The following is a 23,458-nucleotide window of genomic DNA, read 5'->3' on the forward strand; positions in this document are numbered from 1 at the left end:
AGCTCTCTTTGTCAGATGCATGAGAACTGTGGTTCTCAAAAGCTTATGCTACAGTAAAATTGGTTAGTCTTAAAGGTGCTACTGGACTCTTTTCTATTTTGCTACTACAGACTAACACGGCTAACTCCTCTGGATCTATCCCCATGCAACTGGGCTGTCGTCCCTCTCTCATGTTTGTTTCTCTGCACCAGCATAACAGACACAAAACTATTTCAATGCTATGTACTTTTTTTATACGGCCACCTCTCACCAGCCACTTAAACGGGCTAGTCTTAATTTACACAAATATTCTCTGCACTTCTTTCAGAGCGAACAGTGGCGACACTTAACAGGGTAGATTACAACGGTTAACTGTTTTGATTCCTGCTCGCAAGACTCCTTTGGGCATGCTGTTCTTTCCCATCTTCCTTAGTATTCAGCCAAGAATTGAAAAGCACTTTGTTTTACCCAGGGCTTCCAACAGTACATGTGGTGCTAGGAAAAGAGGCCTCCCTTCACTTGCAGCCACCACCACGCAAACTGCACAAGAGAGGCTGTAGCGATGCCTGGGCTAGCCACGTCCTTCCCCCTCCAAGCACACGACAAGATGGACAGAAGCCACCCACGGAGGCCAAAATCCTGTCCCCGCCACGTGCCGTGCAAGAGGACCTTCCTGGAACTCGGGCAACTGTCAGGCCCCGAAGGTTTTGGCTCAAAACTTGAGGCTTATTACTGATTTTTAAAAATTTAATAATCAATATACGCATTTAAAAAAGTAAAAGGAATCAGACTTAAAAAGAGGAAAACGAAACCAGTGCCTAGCACACAGCGTGAATACATGTCATTGGACGGGATATCCAGAGGCCCTCACTTTCGGTGGGTTTGTGCAGTGCCAATGACACATTCGTTCACCTGCAATGGAAGAGCAAAGGGGGTTGGGAGCAGCAGGTGCCCGACTCCAGCTCCTCCCCCCCCCAACCCCAACGAAGATGTCTCCAACCCCCTCACCCACTTACTTTCCTGGCAAATCGGAGGGAGTTGAGGGACTCGGCAAAGTTCTCCTCCAAGGGCGAGATGTTCACAAACATCAGCCTGAAAGAGGGAGGGAGGGAGGGGGCATGAAGCAGCTCTTCTGGCTCCCACCCCTCAAGATCCCCCACGACACTGCAGGCACAAGGGCCAGTTCCGACACGTCGTTCCCCCGTCCCCCCCCCCGGCCACCTACCCCCGACTCCCCCCACAGAGCAGCCCCACAAGTGTCCACTCACATCTTGGAGCTGCCACCCAGGGAGTTCTGAAGGAGGTACGTGAGCTTGCTGTTCCTATACGGCACGTGGGTTTCCTGCACGGCAGAGAAGCGTTTGTGGGTTTTCCTTAAACACAGGAGCGTGTGCCAGGACAGTCGGGCACACAAGTCGAGGCATTGCTGCCACAACCTGCTGGCTCGAACTGACCATTCCCCCCACCCCCCACCTCATGCAAGAGCCTCCCCTCTACAGCACCAGACTTCCTCGGTCCCATCTAGAGCACGCCTGCCAAGCATGGTCTGCTAAAATATGTCCCCATTCTTACGGCAATTGTCTTGACTATCTTGAATGAGGATAAGCTGCGTAAGAACACACACACACACACACACACACCCCTGTACACTTGGCCAATCCACTTAACCCCATACTAGAGTGTGTGGGGAGGGGGGCTGGCTTAAGCCTACCGAGCACATGCATGGTGCGTGGTCCACACTGTTAACTAACGAATCACCTCTAATGGACTGAAAACCATTCCTACAAGATGGGCAATTTTCTTCCTTGTCTAACGTGCTGGTTTCAGGACAGCGACCACCCCAGCGTATTCGCCGCGAGAGAACTGGAAAACTGCCTCCAGCACTGGGCGTGGGGGTGGGGTGGGGGGGCATTCCCAGCCCAGGGCCTCTGCGGGCAGCACAGCTTGCCTTGTTGCTGAGAGCCATGATGACCAAGCCCAGGTTGGAGAGGCTGCTGTTGATGGCTTGCGTCTCCTTAAGCCGATCCCCCTTTGACAGGGACTTGTCAAGGCGTTCGCTGCCAGCCAGGTCCACCAAGCTCAGCACGGCTGTGGCAGGGCAGGAGAAAGAGCAGTAAGGACGAGGTGGGCCGCCCAGCCGCCTGGAAGACGGGGGCCTCTGCCTGGGGAAGGCTGCCATGCTGGGAGGAAGCCCGCACAACACTGTACGTGGGCTCAGCCTCTCGCGTGCTGAAAAGGAGAGGCCTGGGGGAGGAAATGGGAGGGGAGGCTGCCTGGCAGCACTGCATTCCCCCCCCCATCCAGCAACTGCCTCCCCTCGCCCCCAGCCGCCATCAGCGCCTGCTACTCACAGGAGGTGCGCACATCCTGGTTGGCATTCTGGCCTTCAATGTGGAGTTGGAAGAGGCTGTGGCTCCGTGAAGAGTGCTCGTTGAGAGTGGTTCTGGCGACCGAGCGGTTGGCTTTGGCTGTCTGCAGCAGTTTCAGCACCTGGTCAGGAATGAGGAGTGTTAGCAGAAGCGGGAAGGTCCGGAGGCCACATGCAGGGCGCCTCCTTGCTCTGTGAGGCTCCACCACTCTCAGAACGCCTGCGGGTCTCCGGCTCCAGCCCTCTCTGGCTTTTGCACACGAACCAGATCCTTCACGGAACTCACAAATCTGCCATGCTAGGTCAGCTTCTGGTACCCCATGGGACACCAGCACAGAACGGAGTGGGGGACAGCGTAGTGTGCTGTGCCAGAACCCCACCGTCTCCTTGCAAAAGCTTCTCAGCAGAAGCCAGCTGGGTGCGCACAGGACTACAAGAAGCCAACATAGGCCAAGAAGCGCTCCTCTCGTACGCAGTTCTGAAGTCTCAGAAGTCCCCCCCCCCCCCGCCCCAGGCCATGTTGCACCCATCAGGTTGCAGGGACAGAATTAAGACGCACCAAAGTGGGAAGGGAGAACCGGTCTGTGCAGCACCAAAGCCTGCCCCCCTTCCGTGCCCCCCCCCAAGGCTGGTACCTCCCCCTCCGAAGCAACGGGGATGTAGCACAAGTTGGGGACGTGTAGCTCCTCTGTGTTCGGGTTCACTCTCTTGATCTCCAGCTCACAGCTCCGCTCAGGCCGCAGCACCAGCAGGTCCCGCAGTGACTCGTTGTAGATCTCCAGGAAGTTGGCTGTGAACTGGTACTGGGAAGCAGAGAGGGCAGGGAAGGGGGGGGGGGAGAAGCGAAAGAACAAGGCTTATGGAGGCTGAGGACTGGAGAGCGCCAGGCTAACTGCCCAAGGGAGACACCCCCCCCCCCTGAGCCAGAGCCGGCCCGCATGCTAACACTGAGGTGGAGGAGGCAGCCGAGCGCCCCCTGTCCATTCACAAGCAGCTTCCCTCCTGCCTTTCTGGTGCGCGTCTTTGGGCTGCAATTGACTCTCAAGTGTCAGGAGCATCCAAACAGAGAGCCAGTGCAGTGGTTAAAGCGTCAGGGTAGAATCTAGGCAGCCCAGGTTCGAATCCTCACTCTGCCACAAAAGCTTAATGGGAGACCTTGGGCCAGTCACGCACGCTCAGCCTAGCCTACCTCACAGGGTTGTTGTGGGGATAAAATGGAGGGGGAAATGATGGAATCCATCTTGGGTCCCCACTGGGGGGAAAAGTAGAGTACAAATAAGTTAAATATTCAGCACACCAGAGTTCGGTATGAATTGACACAGCAACTTCTTCGTGGCCCAGACTTAAAACTTGACATCTTGTTCCGAAAGAGCGAGACTCCCAGCCTCCTCCCCCCCCCGCTCTAGGACAGTTCCCCTCCCCACGCCTCACCTTCCAACCTTTGGCCTCCATCTGGCGGGAGGCTTGGAAGATCTGCTGCACTGCCCGGGGGATCATACCAGCAGTGCCGGGAGCCAGATCCTCCGGTCCCTCCATGGTGTAGGTCTTGCCGCTTCCTGTCTGGCCATAGGCAAAGATGCAGACATGGTACCCATCCAGGGCAGACTGCAGCAGAAGAGGGGAAACCACCATTACGGACAAGAGCCAGTCAAAGAAGAGCCAACTCCGCCTTCTCATCTGGCCCCTACCTGCACAAGCAGGGCAATCTCTTCAAAGACGTCTTCCTGGGAGGACAATGGCGGGAAAACCCGGTCAAAGTTGAACTCGTAAGTGATGTCATCCTTACGCTCGCGCCCAACATGGGACTGCAGAGAGAAGCAGAAGCACCTGGTGACAGGAGAGGGGACCACCCAGCGCACTTCCCTGCCCTGGGCCCAAGCGTTAGGGGGAACTGCCTCTGCAGTCCAGGAAGAAGGAACCACAGGGGTGTGTCCGGACACTACGGCACCTGCTTCTCTCGCTCCTCTTTTCTAGTGTATTTTCAAAATGACTCCTTTTCTCCCCTGCACTTGGACCTCTCCCCTTCAAGTGCGTGGCTGGCTCTGCCGCCCACACCAGCCGCTTTTGGGTTGCGCCCGCCACCCTGTCAGGACTCCAGAGGTGCTCACCAGCTCAAAAAGGTTGGGGATCCCGGCTTTAGAGCATCAAGAAGTATGCAAAGGCCTGCTTAGTCCCAAGACAGAGAGCAGCTGCCCAAAGGAAGTTGGATTTTCATTTGCTCAGCTGAAGGGCTGCTTTTCAGAACAACCCCCCCCCCCAAAAAAGAAACTCTGTATTGCAGGGGAGAGGAAGAGAGAATAGAAAGCCAACTTTAGTATCCAACAAGCAGCTGTTTTGGAGAATTTGCAAACAAACCAAAAGATAAGATCTCAACTGGGCTTTACCACCCTAAATAATTTGGGTTTATTCACAGACTTGGCTAGTTTGCAGCTCAGCCGGCCCATTCCAGAAGAGGGCCCAGAAAAACAGATCCCTGGCTTCTCCTCCCATTTTTTCGAATGGAAAAAAAATGGAAATTTGGAGGAGTACTGAAGAAATATGCAATATTTTCTTTTAGAGTGAGAAAACCTTGTTTTATAAAGCATTTTACTCATTCCAAATGCATATTATAAACAAGTCAGGATTTTTCAATTGTTGCAGTGGAAATAACAAGAACCATTTTGGTAGTATCGAAATATTTTGGCAACCATTTGGTATAACATTAAACTATACAATTAAGTAAGCATGTTTCAGACAACTCACTTTATACCCTGATGCACCACCAGAGGGTGCTGCTGCAGAGGAAACTCCAGACAACTCACCATATTGCTCCAGAAAACATGCCGTGGTGGGAAGCCCAGGCAGGGAACAGGAGCGGAGCAGGTGGCAGTGCCCTCCCCGTGCCTTAACCCAGCTGGTATTAGGTGCGGAGAAGGTGGCAATGCCCCCCCACCCGCCACCTTTTATTAGGAGTGGAGCAGGTGGCAATGCCCACCCTCCCTTCAGCCAGCTGGTACTAGGAGGGGAGTAGATGGAAATGCCCCCACACCTTAACCCAGCTGGAATTAGGAGCAGAGCAGGTGGCAATGGCCACCCCCACCTTAACTTAGCTGGTATTAGGTGGCAATGCCCACCCACCCCCTCACCCAGCTGGTATCAGAAGCAGAGAAGGTGGCTATGCCTACTCTCCGCCTTAACCCAGCTGGTATATTAGGAGCGGAGCAGGGGGTGGAATTAGGAGCAGAGCAGGTGGCAACGCCCACCCCCTCGTCACCCAGCTGGGATCAGGACTGGAGCTTTTGCCATTTCCCACCTAGCGCCTTCACCTGGGTGGGATCAGGCACAGGGCAGGAGGCAATTCCCTTCTTCCCTTCACCCAGCTGGGATGAGAAGTGGAGCAGGTGGCAATGCTCGCCCCCTTCAGCCTACTGGAACAAGGCACTGAGCAGGCGGCAGTGCCCACCCCATCTTCACCCTGTCAGAATCAGGCGCCAAGCAGGCAGCAATCTCTGCTTCCCCCTTCAACCTGGAGCAGAGAAGGTAGCAATGCCCGCGCCCCCTTCACCCAGTTGGGATCAGGAGTGGAGCACGTAGCAAAGCCCATTGCCCACCTTCACCTGTCGGGATCAGGCAAGGACAGGGGACAGGCGGCAGTGCCCATCCCCTTCCTTCACTGGCTGGGATCAGTGACGGAGGAGGAGGGAATGCCTGCCTGCCCACTCTTCCCTTTCTAGATCCCATTGTATTTTCCCCCACAATGGGCTTTGTTTCTAGTGTTTATAATAATTCATTAATAACGTGTTTAGTGTTGAAAATAGTGAACCTTCATCGAAATTTATATTAGTTAGAAACACGTTGGCTGTCCTATCTAGAGTGTGCCATATATGCCTCCTGCTTATCTGCCATGAATGTAGGTTGTTTCTGACTCTGGTCTCTGAGGGAACGGGAAGTTCTTTATTGCTGTAATGCCCGTAGGTCACCTTGCGAATGTTTACTTTCTCTTTCGCGCTCCACTGAGCCAGTGTCCTTGGATGCCAGCTGCCCCATTGCTGGCCCCTTATACATCACTTCTGCCCATTGCGCTGTCTGAGTACCTTGTACTGAATAGATCTCTAATGAAGTTTCTTCAACTGGAACACCTGTGTGTTAACTGTGGAGAACTTGGGGATCTAACTGCCAGGGACTGACATTTTGGCAGAAGTGACAGTGTGCCTCTGTGAGAGAATTTTGGGTTCAAATATACTTTTTGTTTACTGCAGCATTTCGTTTCTACCATCAGTATTTATTTTCCTACCTCTCAGACGACAAAAATTAAATACACATGTGCTATATTAGCACAAGATACAGCTTTTTGCAACTACCTCTCAAATATTGAACATACTTGCAATTTTTCATTTAAACTCTATAAATATGCCAAACAGTAACATTTTATGTTAACTGCCAATACATTTCATATTATTAAATGGGTAAAAGAACTTCAGATTTGGTAGGAAAGTACTGCGTTAAAAAATTCTTCCCAAATCCTCAGGCCTGCAACAAACCTGAATTCTCTACAGCTGGCCTGAGATCACTTCCCTGCCCAGCTCCTTGGTGCGCACAGAGAGTCCTGGCCGCAGCAGTGCAATTGGCAAGGGGTTCTGCCTGCTGGTACCATTCAGCCTCCAGCCAGCAGCCACAATGGCCTTGACACATGCCCCCCCCCCCCCCCGCAACCTAAGCACAATGGGTCACCCAGCGCAAGTGAAGTAGAGTGCCAGCACTGAACCCCCACGTCGGACCCACCTCTTCAGCCTTGCAAAGCACCAGGGTCTGGTTGTCATCTGGAGGGAAACGCAGGTGCCCCGTTCCCTTCTGAGCCTGCTTCTCACATGGCAACAGTGGGCGCACACGGCAAAAAACACGGATGTTGCCCTGAAGGAGAAAGAGCCTGTTGTTGAGCCCAGCTGGACTAGCCAGCGCCTCTCTGGCCTGTGACAGGCCACCCCCCTGCTACCCCCCCCCGCCCCGCCCCGCTCCCAGCCCACCTTCAGCTCTTGCACCATGTTGTGCAGGCACCGGCGCTGCATTTCTGACTCGTGCACCCTTTTTTCTTGCTCCGCCATTTGAGACCGTAACTCCACGTTCTCCCACCTTTGCTGGGCTAGAGCCTCCTCTGCCAGACGCCGCTGTGCCTGTAAAAGCAAAGGGGCCAAGAGGCCCAATCTCACCTTCCACCATGAATGCAGGCAATTCCACACTTCCAAGGCCTTGCGCCATTTTTAGGGCCCTGCCTAACCCTAAGCAAGAGGCCAACTGAAGCGTTTTCTCTTTGGCCTGCCAGGGGAATCCCATGGCACCTCAAAGACGCCAACGTCCTGCCACAAAAGACTGCCTCACAGACAGAAAGGCATGGGTGGAACCCCTTTCCCTTGAGGCCACACCTAACCCTGACTGCAAGGCCAGCTCCCCAAGTGGGGGCGTGGCTTGTCATCTGGCACTTCCGGCAGCAAAGTCTGGCTGGGCCAGGCCACTGAATGGCACCCTCAACACGCCTTCAGCTCACTTTCGGGGCAGAACTGAAGAGCAGGAAGAGTGCAGAGGAGAAGGTGAGGTTTCCATTCCACCACACTTTACCCAGACAGACAGGAGCTGGGCGATTCTATGCCCACACTCACCTCCGTGGTGTCCAGCTGCGCAACCAAGCCCCTGTTGGCCTCCTCCATCTCTTTCTTCACCCCTTCCAGCTCCCCAATCACTTGTCTCTGGCTCTCAACTGTCTCTTCCAGCTGCTGCTCTCTCGCCAGGAGTTCAGAAAGTCTCTGCAGAGACTCTTTAGCCTGGTCTCGCCAGACTTGCAGTTCTAAGGCCAGCGAGCTAGAGGGCCAAGTGGACGGAAGGGAGATCAGGCCCAGCAGAATGACCTCCTCCCCCCCTCCCCCCCACTGGCAGCCGCTCAGCTGCTTCCGGAAAGGGAGAGGATGGCTGCCCCCGCCCGGTGCAAGCCCCCGGAGCACTCACCCGGCCTGGGTGCCCAGCTCCCCGTTCCGAGCGGTCGTCTGCTGAAGCGCCTGCTCCAGGCCTTCCGCTTGCTGCTTCAAGGCCCTGTTCTCGCTGTCCAGTCCCTGAACCTTCTCCTTTAAAACGCTCACTTTGGCACGGAGATCGTTCACCTGCCCTTTCAGGTCCCACGGGGCCCGCTTCCTCTCACCTCCTGCTGCAGCAGGGCCAGAGGGCGCTGTGGAAACAGAACAAGTGAAGGGGATCAGCCGGGGGCGGGGGGAGGACCCCCCCCACAAACTCTGGAGCCTGAAAAAAGCCTTTTCGGGGCGGGGGGGGGGGGGCAGACACACACAATACTTTTTATCATACCTAAGTTTCTTTTACTCATTTAACATAAAATGGATCATATACGTTAGCACACGATTTTCACGTTTGGTATAGTCATGAAATTCAACAAAAAAACCTTGTTTAATGTTACATTTCAAGTAAAACCTTCTCTTTCACTCCAGTAATTCCAAAATGAAGGTTATTTGTCAGCACCCCCCAGAATTTTCTGATGTCCCAGGAAAAAAAATTGATTTATATATCGCCCTTCAGGATAACTTAATGCCAACTCAGAACGGGTTACAAAGTATGCCGTTATTATCCCCACAACAAAACACCCTGTGAGGTGGGTGGGGCTGAGAGAGCTCCTAGCAGCTACTGATCTAAGGTCACCCAGCTGGCTTCAAGTGGAGGAGTGGGGAATCAAACCCGGCTCTCCAGATTAGAGTCCCAACATACTTAACAGCCACACCAAACTGGCTCTCTGAAAGGAACTCCTGGGACCCCATTTTTCTGCTCCCCTCGCCCCACAGGCCTTCTCATTTCTCTGAGGAAAGGCCCTCTGGTGTGCACATCAGAGGCGGTTCTCAGTTCCTACCTGGTTTAGGGGCTGTGGTGGCCAGTGCCTGCTGGCGGCTCAACACTAGGAGGGAAAGATGAATAGAGCACAAGATGACTGCACAGAGTCCTGATCCGTCCCCCTTGCAGCCACCCAACTCCTTCTACTGAGCACAGCCTCAGGTGTATGTGGGACACCTTACTGAGTCAGACCCCTGGCTGAGCCGGCCCGCTTAGGTGCACCCCAAGATGCAGCAGAGGTGCAAAGGACTTTGACGCAAGGAAATGCCAGAGAATTTCCACATGCTGAGTCCACACGTGCAAGCTGGACAACAAACCAGGGCTGCCAGGCACACACCAGGCATGCCCCCCTCCCTACCTTTTGCGGAAGCCGCTGCAACGGCCCTTCCTGCTCGAGAAGACCCGCGATGACCTGCAGAGAAACCCCATTAGGAAGAAGCGGGCTTGAGCCGGCCGGGCCGGGCTCCCACCAGGCCATCCCCCGGCTTACCAGCCACGCGCCAGCCACGGTGGGCACTGGCCGCAGGGGCCTCGGTCTGCTGGGGCAGGACCACCGACATGGCGCCTCTCTTGGCGGTGCCCAGCGAGTAGCGCGCCCGTTTCTGGAAAGAGCGAGCAGAGAGAGCAGGCGGTCACCCAACAGGGCGCCAGGCAGCGCGTGCGGGAAGGCGAGCCCCTCCCCCCCCCGCCCGTCTCCTCTCCTCCCCTCTCCTCACCGGGTGCTCCCTCCTCGGGGGCTCGTTCTCGTCGACGGCCGGCCGCTTCAGCCGCAAGCCCGGCACGGGGAGCCGCGAGGAGGCCTTCCGCGGGGCCGCCCGCCCGCCGTCCATGTCCGCCTTCTGTGGGGCCGGGAGGGGAGGCAGGTCAGAGGCCGGGCCGCGAGCGAAGCCCACCGGCAGGCAGACACCCGGCCCGCCCGCCCCACCCGGAGCCCCTTCCCCGCGCGGCATGGCATGGCATGGCATCGCCCGCCCGCCCGCCCGCCTCTTCGGCCCGATCGGACCTGCGAGCGCGGCCGGATCCGCCCCGGGGCCTCCCTCGGCCGCCCGCCCGCCAAGCGCGCCCTCTGCACATGCCCCGGGGAGGGCGGGGGGCCGCGCCGCGTCACCCACCCGAGCCGAGCCTGGTCCGCCGCCGCCGCCCGCAACGCCCGCCGATTCGAACAGCCGCCTCCCGTCGGCCACCGCGGCACGGGGAGGAACGGCCAATCGGCAGGCGGCGCTCCACGCGGGCGGCCAATCGGAGCGCCGCGTCCTCCGGGCCCCGGCCAATCGGCGCCCCGCGGCCGCCTCTGTGCCCGCAGGCCTGGTGTGCGCGCGAGGGGGCGGGGCGGCGGGCCTCGGGGGCGCGCCTGGAAGCAGCCCCTCCCGCGAGGGGCGGGGCGGGGCGGGGCCGTCCGGGGGCGGGGCCGGCGTCGCACCGGTGCGGCCGGGCAGGTGGGGCTTCACCTGTTGGGTGCCCGTCTGCGCGCCGCCGAGGGGAGGCCTGGCGGGGGCGCGGGCGCGGGCTCGGGCGGCCTTCGGGAGAGGAACGCCGCCAGGTGGGGTGCGGGGGCGCTGCGGGGGAGGGGCGCTCAGCCGCCTCTCTCGCCCCTCCCGCCGCGGGGTCGCGCGGCCGCTGGGGGGGCGCAGGGGGATCCCCGGCGGCGCGCCTCGGCCTCCCCCCCCCGGGCGCGCCCCACTCGGGTTGCTGCGTCACGGGCTGGGCTGGGCTGGGCTGGGCCAGAGGAGGGAGGGAGCCGCCGCCGCCGCCGCCCCCCGAGGACCCCCGACCCGCCGTGACCTGCCCTGCCCTGCCCCCCCCCTTGCAGGCGGCCGCGATGCGATGGAGAGCGAGGCCCCCCCCACTCCGGCTCCCAGCCCTGCCCCGCCGGCCCGGGCGACGCGCACCAGCCACCGTCTGAGCGCCGGGCCCTGGAAGCGGCCCGCGGGGGGCGCCCCCGACGCCGCCGCATCCCTCGCCAGCGGCCCCCCGGCCGGCCCCAGCGCCGCCGCCGCCCCCGCCTGGCCGCGCTTCTGGGAGGGGCAGGACGTGCTGGCGCGCTGGACCGACGGGCTGCTCTACCTGGGCACCATCAAGAAGGTGAGCGCCGCTGCCCCGCCCCGCCCCTCCCGGCCCCCTGCGCGGCCCTCGCTGACCCTCCCCCTCCCCCCCCAGGTGGACCCCCTGCGGCAGGTGTGCCTGGTGCAGTTCGAGGACGACTCGCAGTTCCTGGTGCTCTGGAAGGACATCAACCCAGGTCAGCCCCCTCGCCTGGCATGCCCGGACGGGGGTCGGGGAGAGGGGGGGGGAGGCCTTCAGGCCGGCTCAGCTCCGCGACCCTTCTTGCAGCCGCGGTGCCCGGGGAGGAGAGGTCCTGCTGCGTGTGCCACCTGGAGGGCCTGGGCCCGGAGAACCCGCTGGTGCGGTGCCAGAAATGCAGCCACGGTGAGTCCGGCGCCCCCGCCCCCACCCGCCCCGGGAGGCCCCCGCTCCCCCGGAGGCCCCCTGACGCCCCTGCCCTCTCCCCGCAGCCTACCACCAGGAATGCCACCTGCCCAGAGTGCTCAGCGAGGGGGCCTGGATGTGCCGCCAGTGCGTCTTTGCCGTGGCCACCAAGGTAAGGCCTGCCCCCCCACCCCCCCACCCCCCGCAGCTGGCCTCTTGGCACTTGCTTCCTGCTTCGATGTGGGGAGGTCTTGGAGGGGGTCTTTCTAGATGAGACTGGAAAGCATATGGGGAGGGGGCTGCAGTTATTCTCCCTGCCTGTCTTTAGCCTGTTTTGACAAGCTGCCTCAGAGCTGGGATCGCCCCTGCAGAGAGCCTGCCACAGCTTTGCACATTGCACTGGTTAGCTGGCATGCAGAGGTCTCTTTCACCTGCAAGGGCACAAAGGGGAGGGGACAGCCACACTCCAGCAAGCCAGCTCCACCCCATGGTGACTCCTTTTCCATTCCCCCCGCCCCCTGCCCACAGGAGCGGTGAGTCTTACCAGCTGCCCGCCTGAGCCTGTCTGTCTGTCTGTCTGTCTCTCTGCAGCGGGGGGGTGCCCTCAAGAAAGGCCCCTACGCCAAAGCCATGCTGAGCATGAAGCTGGTGCTGCCGTACCAGGTCAAGGTGCTCGAGTGGGACGCCGAGCATCTCACCAACCGGCAGCAGTGCTACTGCTACTGCGGGGGTCCCGGCGAGTGAGTCTCTGGGGCCCCAGGGGGAGGTTGGGCCCCAAGCCCCTGCGGTCACGCAAGGGCTTGGCTGTGCTGGCATTTGCTCTGTGGTTAAAGCGTTGGTCTGGGATCCCCAAGTCCCAGGGCTGGGATCCGCCCTCTGTCCTGGAAGCTTGCTGGGTGACCTTGGGCCAGTCTTACACTCTGAATCGCACCTACCTCGAAGGGTTGTTCTGAGGATAAGATGGAGGAGAGGAGAATAAAGGGGGTTGCTTTAGGTCCCCTCCAGGGAGAGAAATTGGTTGTAAATGACATAAAATAAAAATAAAATTTGCCCTGACGGCAGGCCTCTCGGACAGCGCTTAGCCATTTCTTTTCCAAAGAGGCAAGCAGGATTTAATAATAATAATATTTGATTTATATACCACCCTTCAGGATGACTTAACACCCACTCAGAGCAGTTTACAAAGTATGGTATTATTATCCCCACAACAAAACACCCTGTGAGGTGGGTGGGGCTGAGAAAGCTCTGAGAGAGCTGTGACTGACCCAAGATCACCCAGCTGGCTTCGAGTGGAGGAGTGGGGAATCAGACCCGGCTCTCCAGATTAGAGTCCTGCCGCTCTTAACCACAAAACCAATGCTGAGCTCAGCATTTGAACTGTTCTGCCAAGCAGAGGCGGGGGGGGGGGGGGCAGGCACTCAGTCAGTGTTCTCTCTTCCTCCTGCACCAGGTGGAACCTCAAGATGCTCCAGTGCCGCCAGTGTGCCCAGTGGTTCCACGAGGCCTGCACGCAGTGCCTCAGCAAGCCCTTGCTCTACGGGGACAGGTGAGCGGCCATGGCTGCGCACGGGGGGGGGGGGGGGCAGGGCGGGGGAGCTTGCAAAGTGGGCCGCAGCCGGCAGGTGACCCTCTCAGCCAGGGATGGGTATGATCTAAAGCGCAAGTCAGGAAGACTCGATTTCAATCATGGTTTTCTTCGTAAAGGTTCTTTCTTGCTAGTTGTTACATCCTTAATATTTGCAACTCAGATAAAGGTTCCATCTTCAGAACAGTAACTTCTCGAGTTAGTTTTGCAATTACATCAGAAAACTAGTGATTGCTTGTTTACCATTTGAAGTAGATAATTATGAAAACATAGCAAGGTGGATTCTTTCTAGTTTAATAGGTCAGTCATTTATATTCGGACAACTACTGTATTTTATTGGAAGGAAAAAAATAACTATTACCAATAACCATTTAAGTTGGTTTTTTTCAAACTAAACAATAACGTTATTGTAGCGTGGGTATTCTTGTATTTGCCTGAATATCCATGATTATTCCCAAACCGGGTCTCTCTTACGGCCTGCTGCTATTATGGGTCGCCTCTTCAAGGGAGAGAATAATAAAAGCCTCGGGCCCCATTCACAAAGACTCAAGACTTCTGGCATTTTCGGCTCAAACAGTTTCACTTTCGTTTGTGCTGCTTGCCCCACCCTCCCCACACTTCCCAGCGCTTAACATCTTCTCCGTGCTCAGCTCTGTTCCACCCCAGACGTTCTCCTGTTCGTTGCAGTTGTTGAAACTTAGCACTTAGGAGGTAAGGGGGTTGATTCTGGGTACAGAGATTCGCAGAGGGACAATGGGATCGAGGCCTCTTTCTTCGCTCTGTTTACGTAGAAGCATTCCTGCTGGTAAGAAGAGGCACGCTCTCTCTGCAGACACTAATCGTAGTTTTGAGAATTGCAAAACCAGGCATGTATCATGCTATCCTCTGGACAGAAAAATTACCCCAAACCTTAAAGAAATCTCTGGGCGACGACGACATTGGTGCCCAAATGAATGAATGAATGAATGGGAGTCATTTACAACTTTCTTAAAACATTGCATGAATATACAATACCACACAATTAAAAATCTCATATTACACAATAAAAAAATTGTTTCATGATGAAAACCATTTGGACTATAATATATTTTAAATAGAAAACTATCTTTTAGATAAGATTTTTTTCTCAAAAAGCCTTTTATCAAAAAAAATTTCAATTGAAATGAAAACAATCCAATTTAATTTTTTAAAAAACAAACAAACATGGATTTGTATCCCTTCTGTTCTCGGCCTTGTTCTGTGCCCGGCAGGTTCTACGTGTTTGAGTGCTCCGTGTGCAGGGGGGGCCCAGAGACCGTTCGCCGCCTCCCTCTGAGATGGTAAGTACAGCCCTTCCCCAGCCGGCCAGCCCCAGCGGACACGCGCGGCCAAGCCAATCTCACGGAACGGCTGGCGGGGCCGGGGGGGGGGGCAATTTGGACCAGGAGCCAGCTGAGCGGAGAGGAGGCAGGCCCAGGGCCCTTTGGCATTGGTGCGCTGTCCCGGCTGTCCCACAGTTGCCTCTGTGGTCACCTCGGAGGGCTCCCACGCAGCCCAACAGGCCAGCAGATACTCCTGGGCCGGGGGGGGGGGGAGGTCCTCATTCCCTCTAGGCCTTTTAACCAGGGCTCCTCCTAGAAAGAACTCAAGAAAAGTAACAGTCATCCGGGCTTGTCTAAGTAACTTGGCCCGACTGCAGAGGGGCAGCACCAGGCAGGAGCCCCCGTGGAAGAGGTTCGGGCAAGGGCAGTTGCCGCTGCAGACGGCCGTCCATGTAGGCATTGCTCGGCTTGCCGCCTGAGGCGCAAAGGAGCTGCCGAGGATGTTGTGGGGGCAAGACACGTGGCCAGCCCGCCTCTGTCCCTGGACCGGCTTTGCTCCCTTTTAGAAGCCCCAGTGCTCTCGGCGGGGGGGGGGGGGGTTGGGGGGGGCAACACAGCCCAGGAACGGAGGAGGTGGTGTGGGCGTCTGGTTCCTGGTGCCTGCCTGGCCTGTTGCAGGTCCTGGGCGCATGGCTAAAGGCCCCTCGCTCCCAGGCAAGCCCAGGGCACCCAGCCCACGTTCTCCCCAGCATCAAGGTCAGTTCAGGGATGGGGTCTGCTGGGGAAGCGGAGTCTGTGGGGCGGCTTCCTGGGCCCATGCGCACTCCCAGTCCTCGCCCAAGTCCACAGTGGACCAATCGGGTCTTCTGTTCCATGGGTCAGCATCTCTAAGGTGCTTCTGAGCACAGGTCCTGCCACCCCCGGCCTTCGCCTCTTTCTCTGCCTCCCCCCCCACCCCGGGGCTTTAGTCGGCATCGTGATCTGGGGAAAGGTGCCCCTGCGTCTAGGTTCCGCCACCCCCCCAAGTTCTCCCCAGTCTGTTCACATCCTTCTGTGAGTGCCCCCCACCTTTGCGGCGGGGGGGGCAGTCCCTTGGAGTCGGCTCCGAGGCTGACCCCTGGCAGCGGTGCCTCTCGGCAGGGTGGATGTGGCCCACCTCGTCCTCTACCACCTGAGCATCTGTTGCAAGAAGAAGTACTTCGACTTCGAGCGAGAGATCCTCCCTTTCGCCAGCGAGAACTGGGACAGCCTGCTGCCGGGAGAGGTGAGCAGAAGGCCCGAAGGCCCGGCTCTCCCCCGGAAGCAGGAGGGAGGGCCTGGGGAGGGGCGCTGCCCGACTGGGCTCTGCCCAGGCGGGCCAAGGGGAGAGTTCCCCCTTCAGCTCCCACCGGGCTGGGCGGGGGGGGGCCTCCTGGGGGGCAGCCAACGGCGGGGCGAGGGCTCCAGCAGCAGCATGCCCAGGGCAGCACAGCGAGCCCCCGGTGAGCTGGTCTCCTTTCCCTGCAGCTCTCGGACACGCCCAAGGGGGAGCGGTACAGTCAGCTGCTGAATGCCCTGACCACACACAAGGACAGGTATGCTGGGACCCCCCTCGCGAGGGGCTCTGCTCTGCTCTGCTCCGGTTGACCTGGCCCTCTGACTTCCCCTCCCTTCCACGGCCCGCAGGTTCATCTCGGGGAAGGAAATCAAGAAGCGCAAAGGCCTCTTCGGGCTGCACCTGCGTGTCCCGCCTCCGGCACCCCACAGCCCAGGTGGGCATGGGGACAGCGGCTCCCCCCTCCTGCCAGACAGCAGGTGAATAAGCTCCCTTCCCCAAGGCCCGTGGCGGCGGGGGGGGGGGCAGAGGGCGGGCACCCTCTCGCAGGTCCCCCTCTGCCCCCTGCACTTCCGGCACCCCCTCCGTGCTGTGCAGATAAGGAGGGTCTCTTACAGCTTCCTTTCAGGGCAGGGCGGCAGGCGTGGGAAGGGGCTGGAGCACCGGAAGGCCAGACCGCGCCGCTGCCGGGTGTGGGAGCCAGCCCCGAGTGTGGCGCTGCGCAGCACCACGGAGAGGGAGAGGCTGGAGAGGGCCCTCGCTCAGGTACGGGCAAGGCGCTGTGTGCCGACAACGGGCGGCCAGGGAGGGGGGCAGTCCTTTTGGAGACCCTCCCCGGGAGGAGAGTCATGCCACCCACCCACCCTCGCTTCTCCCCCCGCGTCTCACAGGAGGTGGCGCAGAACCCGGCCAGCGCTAACCAGAGCTACAGTGGCTTCAGCGGCACCTCTGGCACCTACAACTTCCGCCGCACTGATGCCCGCTGCCAGGACAGGTGAGGGCACCGCTGTGGCTACACAGGCAGTGGGGTGTGTGGCCCTGCCCAGCTCCATGCTGACAGCCCCCCCCTCCTCTCTGCTTGCAGCGCCTCCATCCGGATGTTCGCCTCCTTCCATCCCTCAGCCAACACCGCAGGGACCTTGAGGTGAGGAGAACCTGTGGCCTTCCCCACTTGCCTTCAGGGCAGAGCAGGTGGCCAAGATGGTCCCAAGAGCTCGGCCCAGCAGGTGCCTGCCTGCTGCGGAGGGCTGAGCCAAGCCCCTAGGCGGGAGCTTCCTTTCGCCCTGCCCCTGGAGCGCAGCAGGATCCCCTGCCCCAGAGAAGGGTCCCCTTCTAGGGTGGAAGGAGGCCAAGGGAACGGCGAGGAGCAGAGGGGCCTGTGTCCCCTGCACCCCTCTGCCGCTTTGAGGGGGGCTGGCGGCTCCCGTGCCCTCAGAACAGGCACGCTGGGGGCCCCCTTTGGGAAACCCAGGCTGAGTGGGACTGGCCCCAAGGCCCTGCCTCTTCCCCTGTGAGGCACAAGGACATCCCCTTCCGTGGAACCTCCGTGTACAGAAGCAGCATACCCCTGTTGTTGTATCTACTGAAGCACATTGAGGGTCTGTCTTTTCTCTAAACAAGATCAGCCCTCCAGGCAGTTAACAAGAAGTTCAGTGAAAGCAGGAGTCCGGGGGGGGGGGGGAGACTTAAACGACCCCCCCCCAAAAAACAATATACCAGTTTGTCTTCACAGAGAGGCATTGGGGGGTGTAATATTGTGGGATGTCACCCGGCAGGACCTCTTCCCCCATTCCTCCTGTACGTGGCTCCCCCTGGACACCGAGGTGGCATTTCTCTCTCATGGCTAACGGCAAAAAATGAGTCCAGCCAGGCACCGTAAGGACTTCTGAGCCTCTGTGGCTCACTTCCAAAGCTTGTGTTTCCAAGCACACGCACACACACACACGCCGTTTATTTTGCCAGTCCGCTCCCGTCCGACAAAGCCCCCCGCTGCTGCCCTGGCCCTCATGGCTGCGTGAGAGTGACTTCCCAGAGGAAGGATCAAGCCAGCCTTCGTGTTGCCCATTCTTTGCACGCCTTCCCGCAAGCTGAAACATAGCAGCCGTTGCCACATCTTGTGGCAGTGAGTTCCATAGCTTATGTTTGGAAGCAGGACAGTGGGGGCAGAGCAAAAGGCCTTCCCAGCCCCCACCCCACCCCACCCCTGCATGTCCCTTTGCTTGGGGCTCCAGACATGGCTGAGTTTCTCGTTTTCAGGGGAGTGCGTGCCTGGACCAGATGTTTTGTCACCTCTGACCCCTCTTACCCCCTGCCCGCCCCAAAACCCACAGAGGACACTCAAAGGCCTCTCTTCTGTGCCCGCAATGCTCCCCCCCACCCCACCCCCCACGGGCCCTGCTCTGCTCCTCCCTTGCTTTCCTTCCCTAAAGAGGTGGGGGCAGCCCAGAACAAGAACCTCCCTGCCTCGGCCGGCACCCCTCCCTCGGTTGCCAGAGGCTGCTGCTCGCAGGTGGGAGAAAGCCGCCAGACCCCAGAGAGAGGGAGGGTGGGGTGGCCCAGCTAACTCCCTGCTTCCCTTTCGCAGCACAAGCAGCGGACCCTCCCTCGACCCCTGCGACCCTGCCGCCGCCACGGAGCACGAGAGTCCCGAACCCCCCGCCGCCGCCTCGCCCCACTCGGCTGCTGCCTCCAAACACCTGGCCCACCAGCCCCCTGCCTCCGCTCCCTCCACCCTCTGCGCCCCCACAAGCACCCCCTCCACCAGCAGCTACTTCGGAGCCATGGGACGGCTGGCGCGGGGCGAGGCTGTGCGTATCCTGGCCAGGCGCGTCACCACGGACGGCACCGCCCAGTACCTTGTGGAGTGGGACGGTGGAGGCATGTTCTAGCCACTGTGGCCACCTCTGCACTCCGCTTGAGGGAGGGGGAGCCACAGGACAGTTCCACGGAGGACCCTGCCCTACTCACAAGGCAGGCGGGACACGGACTGGGCAGCTGCAGCCCAGATGGAGAGAGGGGGAGACGCTGGCTCTCCCTTGCGAACTGGGCGCCGGTGCAAAGAGTTTTATTTTGGCTTATTTTTTTACTGTTTGTTGGGAAAGTCTTATTTAAAGAGGCCTGAGATGGAAGAGGGACTTGGGCGCCGCTTCCTGGGTGGGGGCGAGGGAGGCCTGCCTGTCGCCCCCGCCCCGCCGCCGCTTCTGTGTGCCCCGCTGCCGCTGCCGCAACACTGACTCTGTACAAATGCCCCGCTGAATAAAAAGGAAGCGCTTGTGGTAGAGCCCCTGCCTGCGACTGGTTCCTGTGGGCCCCGGGGGGGGGGGGCGGTGTAGAAAGGCTCCTGCAGCCTCGCTGGGCAACCCCCCTGCCTGTCGCTGGACCTCCGGCCAAAGTCGGTCAGGAGCCGACCCGAGGCCACACCTGCCTTGCCCGAGGGGGCCCACGCCAAGACAAAGAGCACGCCAGGGACAGAGTCGTTCCCCTCGGCTGTGGGGAGGCTTTATTGCGGCTCCCCCCCCCCCAAAAAAGACGCTCCAGGGCGCTGCTACTCCGGCTCGGGCACGGCCTCCAGGACCCACTGCAGGTAGGGCGGATTCCCCTGCTGGATGGGCACGGCGATCACCTCGGCCACTTCGTAGGGGTGCACCGACCTGGAAGCAGAGAGCGGCGCTGCGAGGGGCTCTTCTCCCGCCCGGCCCCCCCCCTCCCGCGGCCCCCCCCCACCGCCCGGGACTCACCGGACGAACTCGGCCAGGGCCGGGACGCGGGAGCTGCGCGTCTTGATCATCTGCGGGGGACAAGAGCAGCGGCCGTGAGCAGCCCCCGACCCCCGCCCGCCCCTCCGGCTCTCGGACCCGGGCCGCAGCCCCGACCCCCGCCCGGCCCGCCCGCCCGCCGGCCTCCCGCGGCTCACCAGCAGCACCTCGGCGTCCTCCTCGATCTGGCCCTTCCACTCGTAGCTGCAAGAGAGACGGGGCGGCGGTGAGGGCCGGCCGGGCCGAAAGGGGCGCCGCGGGGCGGGGCGGGGCGGGGCGGGGGGCGCTACTCACATGGAGGTCACCCGGGGCAGCAGGTTCACGCAGGCCGCCAGGCGCCGCTCCACCAGGGACCTGCGGGGGGGGGGGGGAGACCGTCAGCGGGGGGGAGGGAGGAGAGGAGACAGGCGGGGGCGCGCGAAGCCCCCTCCCCAGCCCGGCCCGGCCCCACCTGGCGAGCTCCTTGGCCGCCCCCTCGGAGGGGCAGGTGACGAAGGCGGCGGAGAGGCTGCCCGGCTCGTAGGGGCGCTCCGGGCCCGCCGCGGAGGACGCGGCGGCGGCGGCGGCGGACATGACGGGGAGGAGGCGGCGGCGGGAGCCGAGGCGGAGCAGCGGCGGCAGCAGCAGGAGCAGCAGCGGCGGCGGCGGCATCCAGCGGCGGGGCGGCGGCGCCTGCGGGCGGAGAGAGGCCGTCGGGGCGGGCCGCAGCGCCTCCTGTCCTCCCCCACCCTGGGCCGGCCGCCACGGGCAGGGGCCCGGAACACGCGTCCGCTCGTGCACACGTGCGCCCGCCCCGCCGCTCCCACCCCCCCTACGAGACGGGCAATTCCGGCGGGCAGGGCGGCCCTACCTGCTCTCTCCCGCGTCCGCCGGAGGCACGTGATTGTGGCCCCGCCCGGGGAAGGGTAGCCGGGCTCGGCGCATGCGCAAGGTGTCGACCTGGGCCGCATGCGCTTCGCGGGCTGAGCACCTCCCCCGTCTCCACTCCCCCCCACAAACACACAACAACCCTGCCAGGTAGGCGCGGCTGAGTACTGCGCCACCACCCCCCGGGCCCCACCCAACCCGCCAGGGGAGAGGCGAGGAGGAGGGCAGTCCTCGCTCCTGCTCCCTCCTTTGCGAGCCGCGCCTTCCTCGACGCCCTGCCCGTGTAGGGGGCAACAGGGCCAGCCCTCTGGAGGGGGCGCCCCCCTCCCCCACACACGCACAGCAGGAGGTGGGTGGGCTGGGCATGCGGGGCTGAGGCGCTTGGACCCCCAAAGCCCCACTCCGCCCTGGAAGCCCCCCCCCCCGGGGCAATCGCCTCGCCAACCTCACAGGGCCAGCGGGAGGACAAAATGGGCGTTGTTGCTATGCATTTATCGCCCGCCTTCTCTCCGAGACCCAAGGCAGAGGACAGTCTGCCAGAGAAGTACAAGGGAATGGACAGCAGGTCGTTCCCTGAGCAGGTACAATAGGAAGTGTGTGGCATGTTTAGCAGCGTGGAAACTCCCTAGTAGGCACATGTCTACATCAGTAGCAGACAGCCCTTGTCTCTACCAAGGCCTCTCTGTGAGCTACTTCTTATGATGCAGCCCTATAACCTAGGTAGAAAGCACCCCCCACCCCCCAGAATAATTCAGCCTTGCATAGTTTGCAAAAAGCCAGGAGAGTGGGAGCTTTCCTCTCTCTCTCTCTCTCTCTCTCTCTCTCTCTCTCTCTCTCTCTCTCTCTCACACCCACACACACACACACCGGCAGGCCTTTCCACAGAGAAAGCACAGAGAACAATGTAAGTCACTTTTGGGCTCCATTGGGAGGAAGTGTGGGGTATAAATAAACCGAAAAAATTCATATTGGCAACAATTTAACATATTACCACTTTCCTGTATCTCTGCTAATTCTAGTATAATTTATTAGTGGCCCTGTGATACATCTTCCCAGTCCACAAGAAGTTATACAGTAGTTCTAAATAAATAATTTTAAAAGATTTCACACACATTTACATAGCTTTAAGCTGGGAGCTGAGTTGGTCTGCAATAGAAGAGCGAGAGCTGATTCTAGCAGCCCCTTAAAGACCAACAAGATTTTCAGGACACAAGCTTTCTGGAATCAACGGTCTCTTTGTCAAACACGTTTTATATGATACTGAATGGAAAATATCTGGCCAGGTGGAGTCCTGCTTCTAACACTGCATTGCTGTTTGGAGACCCTGCCTGGTTTCTGCCCCTCCCATAGTCCTTCAGCACACAAGGGTGGGGACACTCGGTTGCAACGTCACACTTCAGAGCGACCTTATCTCCAGCATGGAGAACTTGTAGGTGGTCCTTTGCCATTACCCCCCTTCAGATGGCAAAGCTCAAACAGGCTCGAGTTTCCAGACCTCAGGCTCAGAGAGCTCAAGATACAAGAAAGTTTAATAAGTGAACAAAAGCATACACACGTTTTGTTTGCATTCCAGCTTGGCCGGGAACAAAGAAAAGGTGAAAACACGGAGACCTCTTTCCCTTCTCTGGGCACTTCCTGAATGACGTTTCATTTAGGACAGGCTAGCTCTACTTGAAGCTGCAGTCGGTCGGAGTTCCTCATTCCCTCAGGCCTCCAAGCAGGGGCTCCTCTCCATCGTCGCCTGCCTCACGGGCAAGATGCAGCCCCTTGGTGAAAGCGTTGTCCGTCAGAGCTCGTGCACAGCCAAAGGGCTGCCCCCCATGGAAGAAGAGCCCTCTCCCCCTTGCCCAGAGATTTATACCCTCTCTCTTCTCACCGCTTCCTGTCACTAGTATAACTAAGACCTCAAGTGATGTCTGCTGGGAACTTGACAGTTTCTTTGCTGCTCTCACTGCTGCTTCGTAGGTCTTCCAACGAGCTCCAGAGCATTCACCAACACATTCAACACGAGTCTTCTGCCAGCGTCACCCAGCTCCATGGTAAACCATGGCACCTTGTTCCCTGCAAGAGCGAGAGAGGAGGAGGAGGAGGAGGACGGAGAGCCTTATCGATAGTTTCTGGGAGGTTCACGTACCTGGCTTCCATTGCAGCCTCAACAGAGTGTTCATTTGGGATCCTAAAGTCCCACAGGGCCCATGAATGTCCATGGGTGGGTCATTTTAATTGCCCCCATCATGGAGTGTCAGAGCCACGTTTCACCCTTGCCTTGAGTAGACAGGGGTTAGAGCACGGTACAGGCCGAACCGCCAACCTTAGACCCATATCTTTCCTTGAAGGCTGAGCGCAAAAGATTTAAGTTTCATGGGCTGGGCCTGTAATGACTTGAGACTGTAACAGAAACCATAAATATAATATGGCTCAGGAGTGTCTCCTGGCATGTCTGGAATCTTGGATCCCTGGGCTTTATATTAGAGATAATCCATTCCACATTGGGCCACCTTGCCAAACATAATCTTTTTTGGACAAAGGACCAACCAGTTTGGGCAAGACCGCCTCTTTGTCATTGAAGTTTAGAATCATTAGTAAGATGGGACTATCATTGGGGGAATTTTCCGATAGCTGCTGACATTAGAGATGGGACTTTGCATTGAATTGGTTAAATCAACTAGGTACATCATCTTGGAACTGCAAGGACTTCTGTACATGCTCTGAGGAACCTGTTACAGCCTAAGTAACGTGTACTTAGTTGAGTTAGATCAACTTTATTGCTTTTCTTTGAAAGAGTGTGTGCTGTACAATTGTGTGTGTGCTCTTTTCTGTAATTCTGTTTTGTCTCCATTCCTATCCCTTTTGAAGCCAACCCCCCTCCCTCCCCTTTTTTCTATGATAAACCTTATTTTTATAAAAACTTTTTTGTCTGTATTTATTAATTAAAACATTCCAATTTCAAAAAAACAGGATGCCAAAGAGTGCAGCAACTATTGGACTATTGTGCTAATT

At 58.9% G+C, this 23,458-nt stretch overlaps 3 protein-coding genes across 7 annotated transcripts; 1 reads left to right on the top strand and 2 right to left on the bottom strand.

The window, feature by feature from the left end:
• Positions 1-729: 729 nt before the first annotated feature.
• KIFC1 (kinesin family member C1) lies at positions 730-10,353 on the bottom strand. Of its 3 annotated transcripts, XM_054977113.1 has the most exons (17): positions 10,321-10,353; positions 9,925-10,047; positions 9,699-9,810; positions 9,567-9,620; positions 9,228-9,272; positions 8,324-8,540; positions 7,981-8,179; positions 7,351-7,497; positions 7,109-7,237; positions 4,036-4,152; positions 3,779-3,952; positions 2,983-3,150; positions 2,331-2,469; positions 1,928-2,067; positions 1,248-1,321; positions 996-1,071; positions 730-891 (listed from the first exon to the last, which is right to left on the bottom strand). In XM_054977113.1, the coding sequence occupies exons 2-17, from the start codon at positions 10,036-10,038 to the stop codon at positions 847-849; spliced, it is 1,950 nt and encodes a 649-aa protein (XP_054833088.1). In that variant the 5' UTR covers positions 10,039-10,047; positions 10,321-10,353; the 3' UTR covers positions 730-846. The 3 variants fall into 3 exon arrangements, with proteins under 3 accessions (XP_054833088.1, XP_054833090.1, XP_054833089.1); XM_054977115.1 differs by lacking the exon at positions 7,351-7,497; XM_054977114.1 differs by lacking the exon at positions 9,567-9,620 and having other exon boundaries at positions 731-891.
• Positions 10,354-10,601: 248 nt separating this feature from the next.
• Positions 10,602-19,116, top strand: PHF1 (PHD finger protein 1). 3 transcript variants are annotated; one of them, XM_054977066.1, is made up of 15 exons: positions 10,602-10,644; positions 11,019-11,290; positions 11,366-11,447; positions 11,540-11,635; positions 11,722-11,807; positions 12,227-12,375; positions 13,086-13,181; positions 14,471-14,539; positions 15,662-15,785; positions 16,028-16,095; positions 16,187-16,315; positions 16,454-16,601; positions 16,727-16,830; positions 16,921-16,980; positions 18,421-19,116. In XM_054977066.1, the coding sequence occupies exons 2-15, from the start codon at positions 11,033-11,035 to the stop codon at positions 18,722-18,724; spliced, it is 1,773 nt and encodes a 590-aa protein (XP_054833041.1). In that variant the 5' UTR covers positions 10,602-10,644; positions 11,019-11,032; the 3' UTR covers positions 18,725-19,116. The 3 variants fall into 3 exon arrangements, with proteins under 3 accessions (XP_054833041.1, XP_054833043.1, XP_054833042.1); XM_054977068.1 differs by having other exon boundaries at positions 16,187-16,272; positions 16,465-16,601; XM_054977067.1 differs by lacking the exon at positions 10,602-10,644 and adding an exon at positions 10,673-10,748.
• Positions 19,117-19,304: 188 nt separating this feature from the next.
• CUTA (cutA divalent cation tolerance homolog) lies at positions 19,305-20,505 on the bottom strand. Its single transcript, XM_054977069.1, has 6 exons — positions 20,442-20,505; positions 20,043-20,263; positions 19,886-19,945; positions 19,750-19,795; positions 19,574-19,623; positions 19,305-19,486 (listed from the first exon to the last, which is right to left on the bottom strand). The coding sequence occupies exons 2-6, from the start codon at positions 20,240-20,242 to the stop codon at positions 19,381-19,383; spliced, it is 462 nt and encodes a 153-aa protein (XP_054833044.1). The 5' UTR covers positions 20,243-20,263; positions 20,442-20,505; the 3' UTR covers positions 19,305-19,380.
• Between the last annotated feature and the right edge of the window lie 2,953 nt (positions 20,506-23,458).

The sequence above is a fragment of the Eublepharis macularius genome, chromosome 4 (genome assembly GCF_028583425.1).
Source record: "Eublepharis macularius isolate TG4126 chromosome 4, MPM_Emac_v1.0, whole genome shotgun sequence".
NCBI classification, from domain to species: domain Eukaryota; kingdom Metazoa; phylum Chordata; class Lepidosauria; order Squamata; family Eublepharidae; genus Eublepharis; species Eublepharis macularius.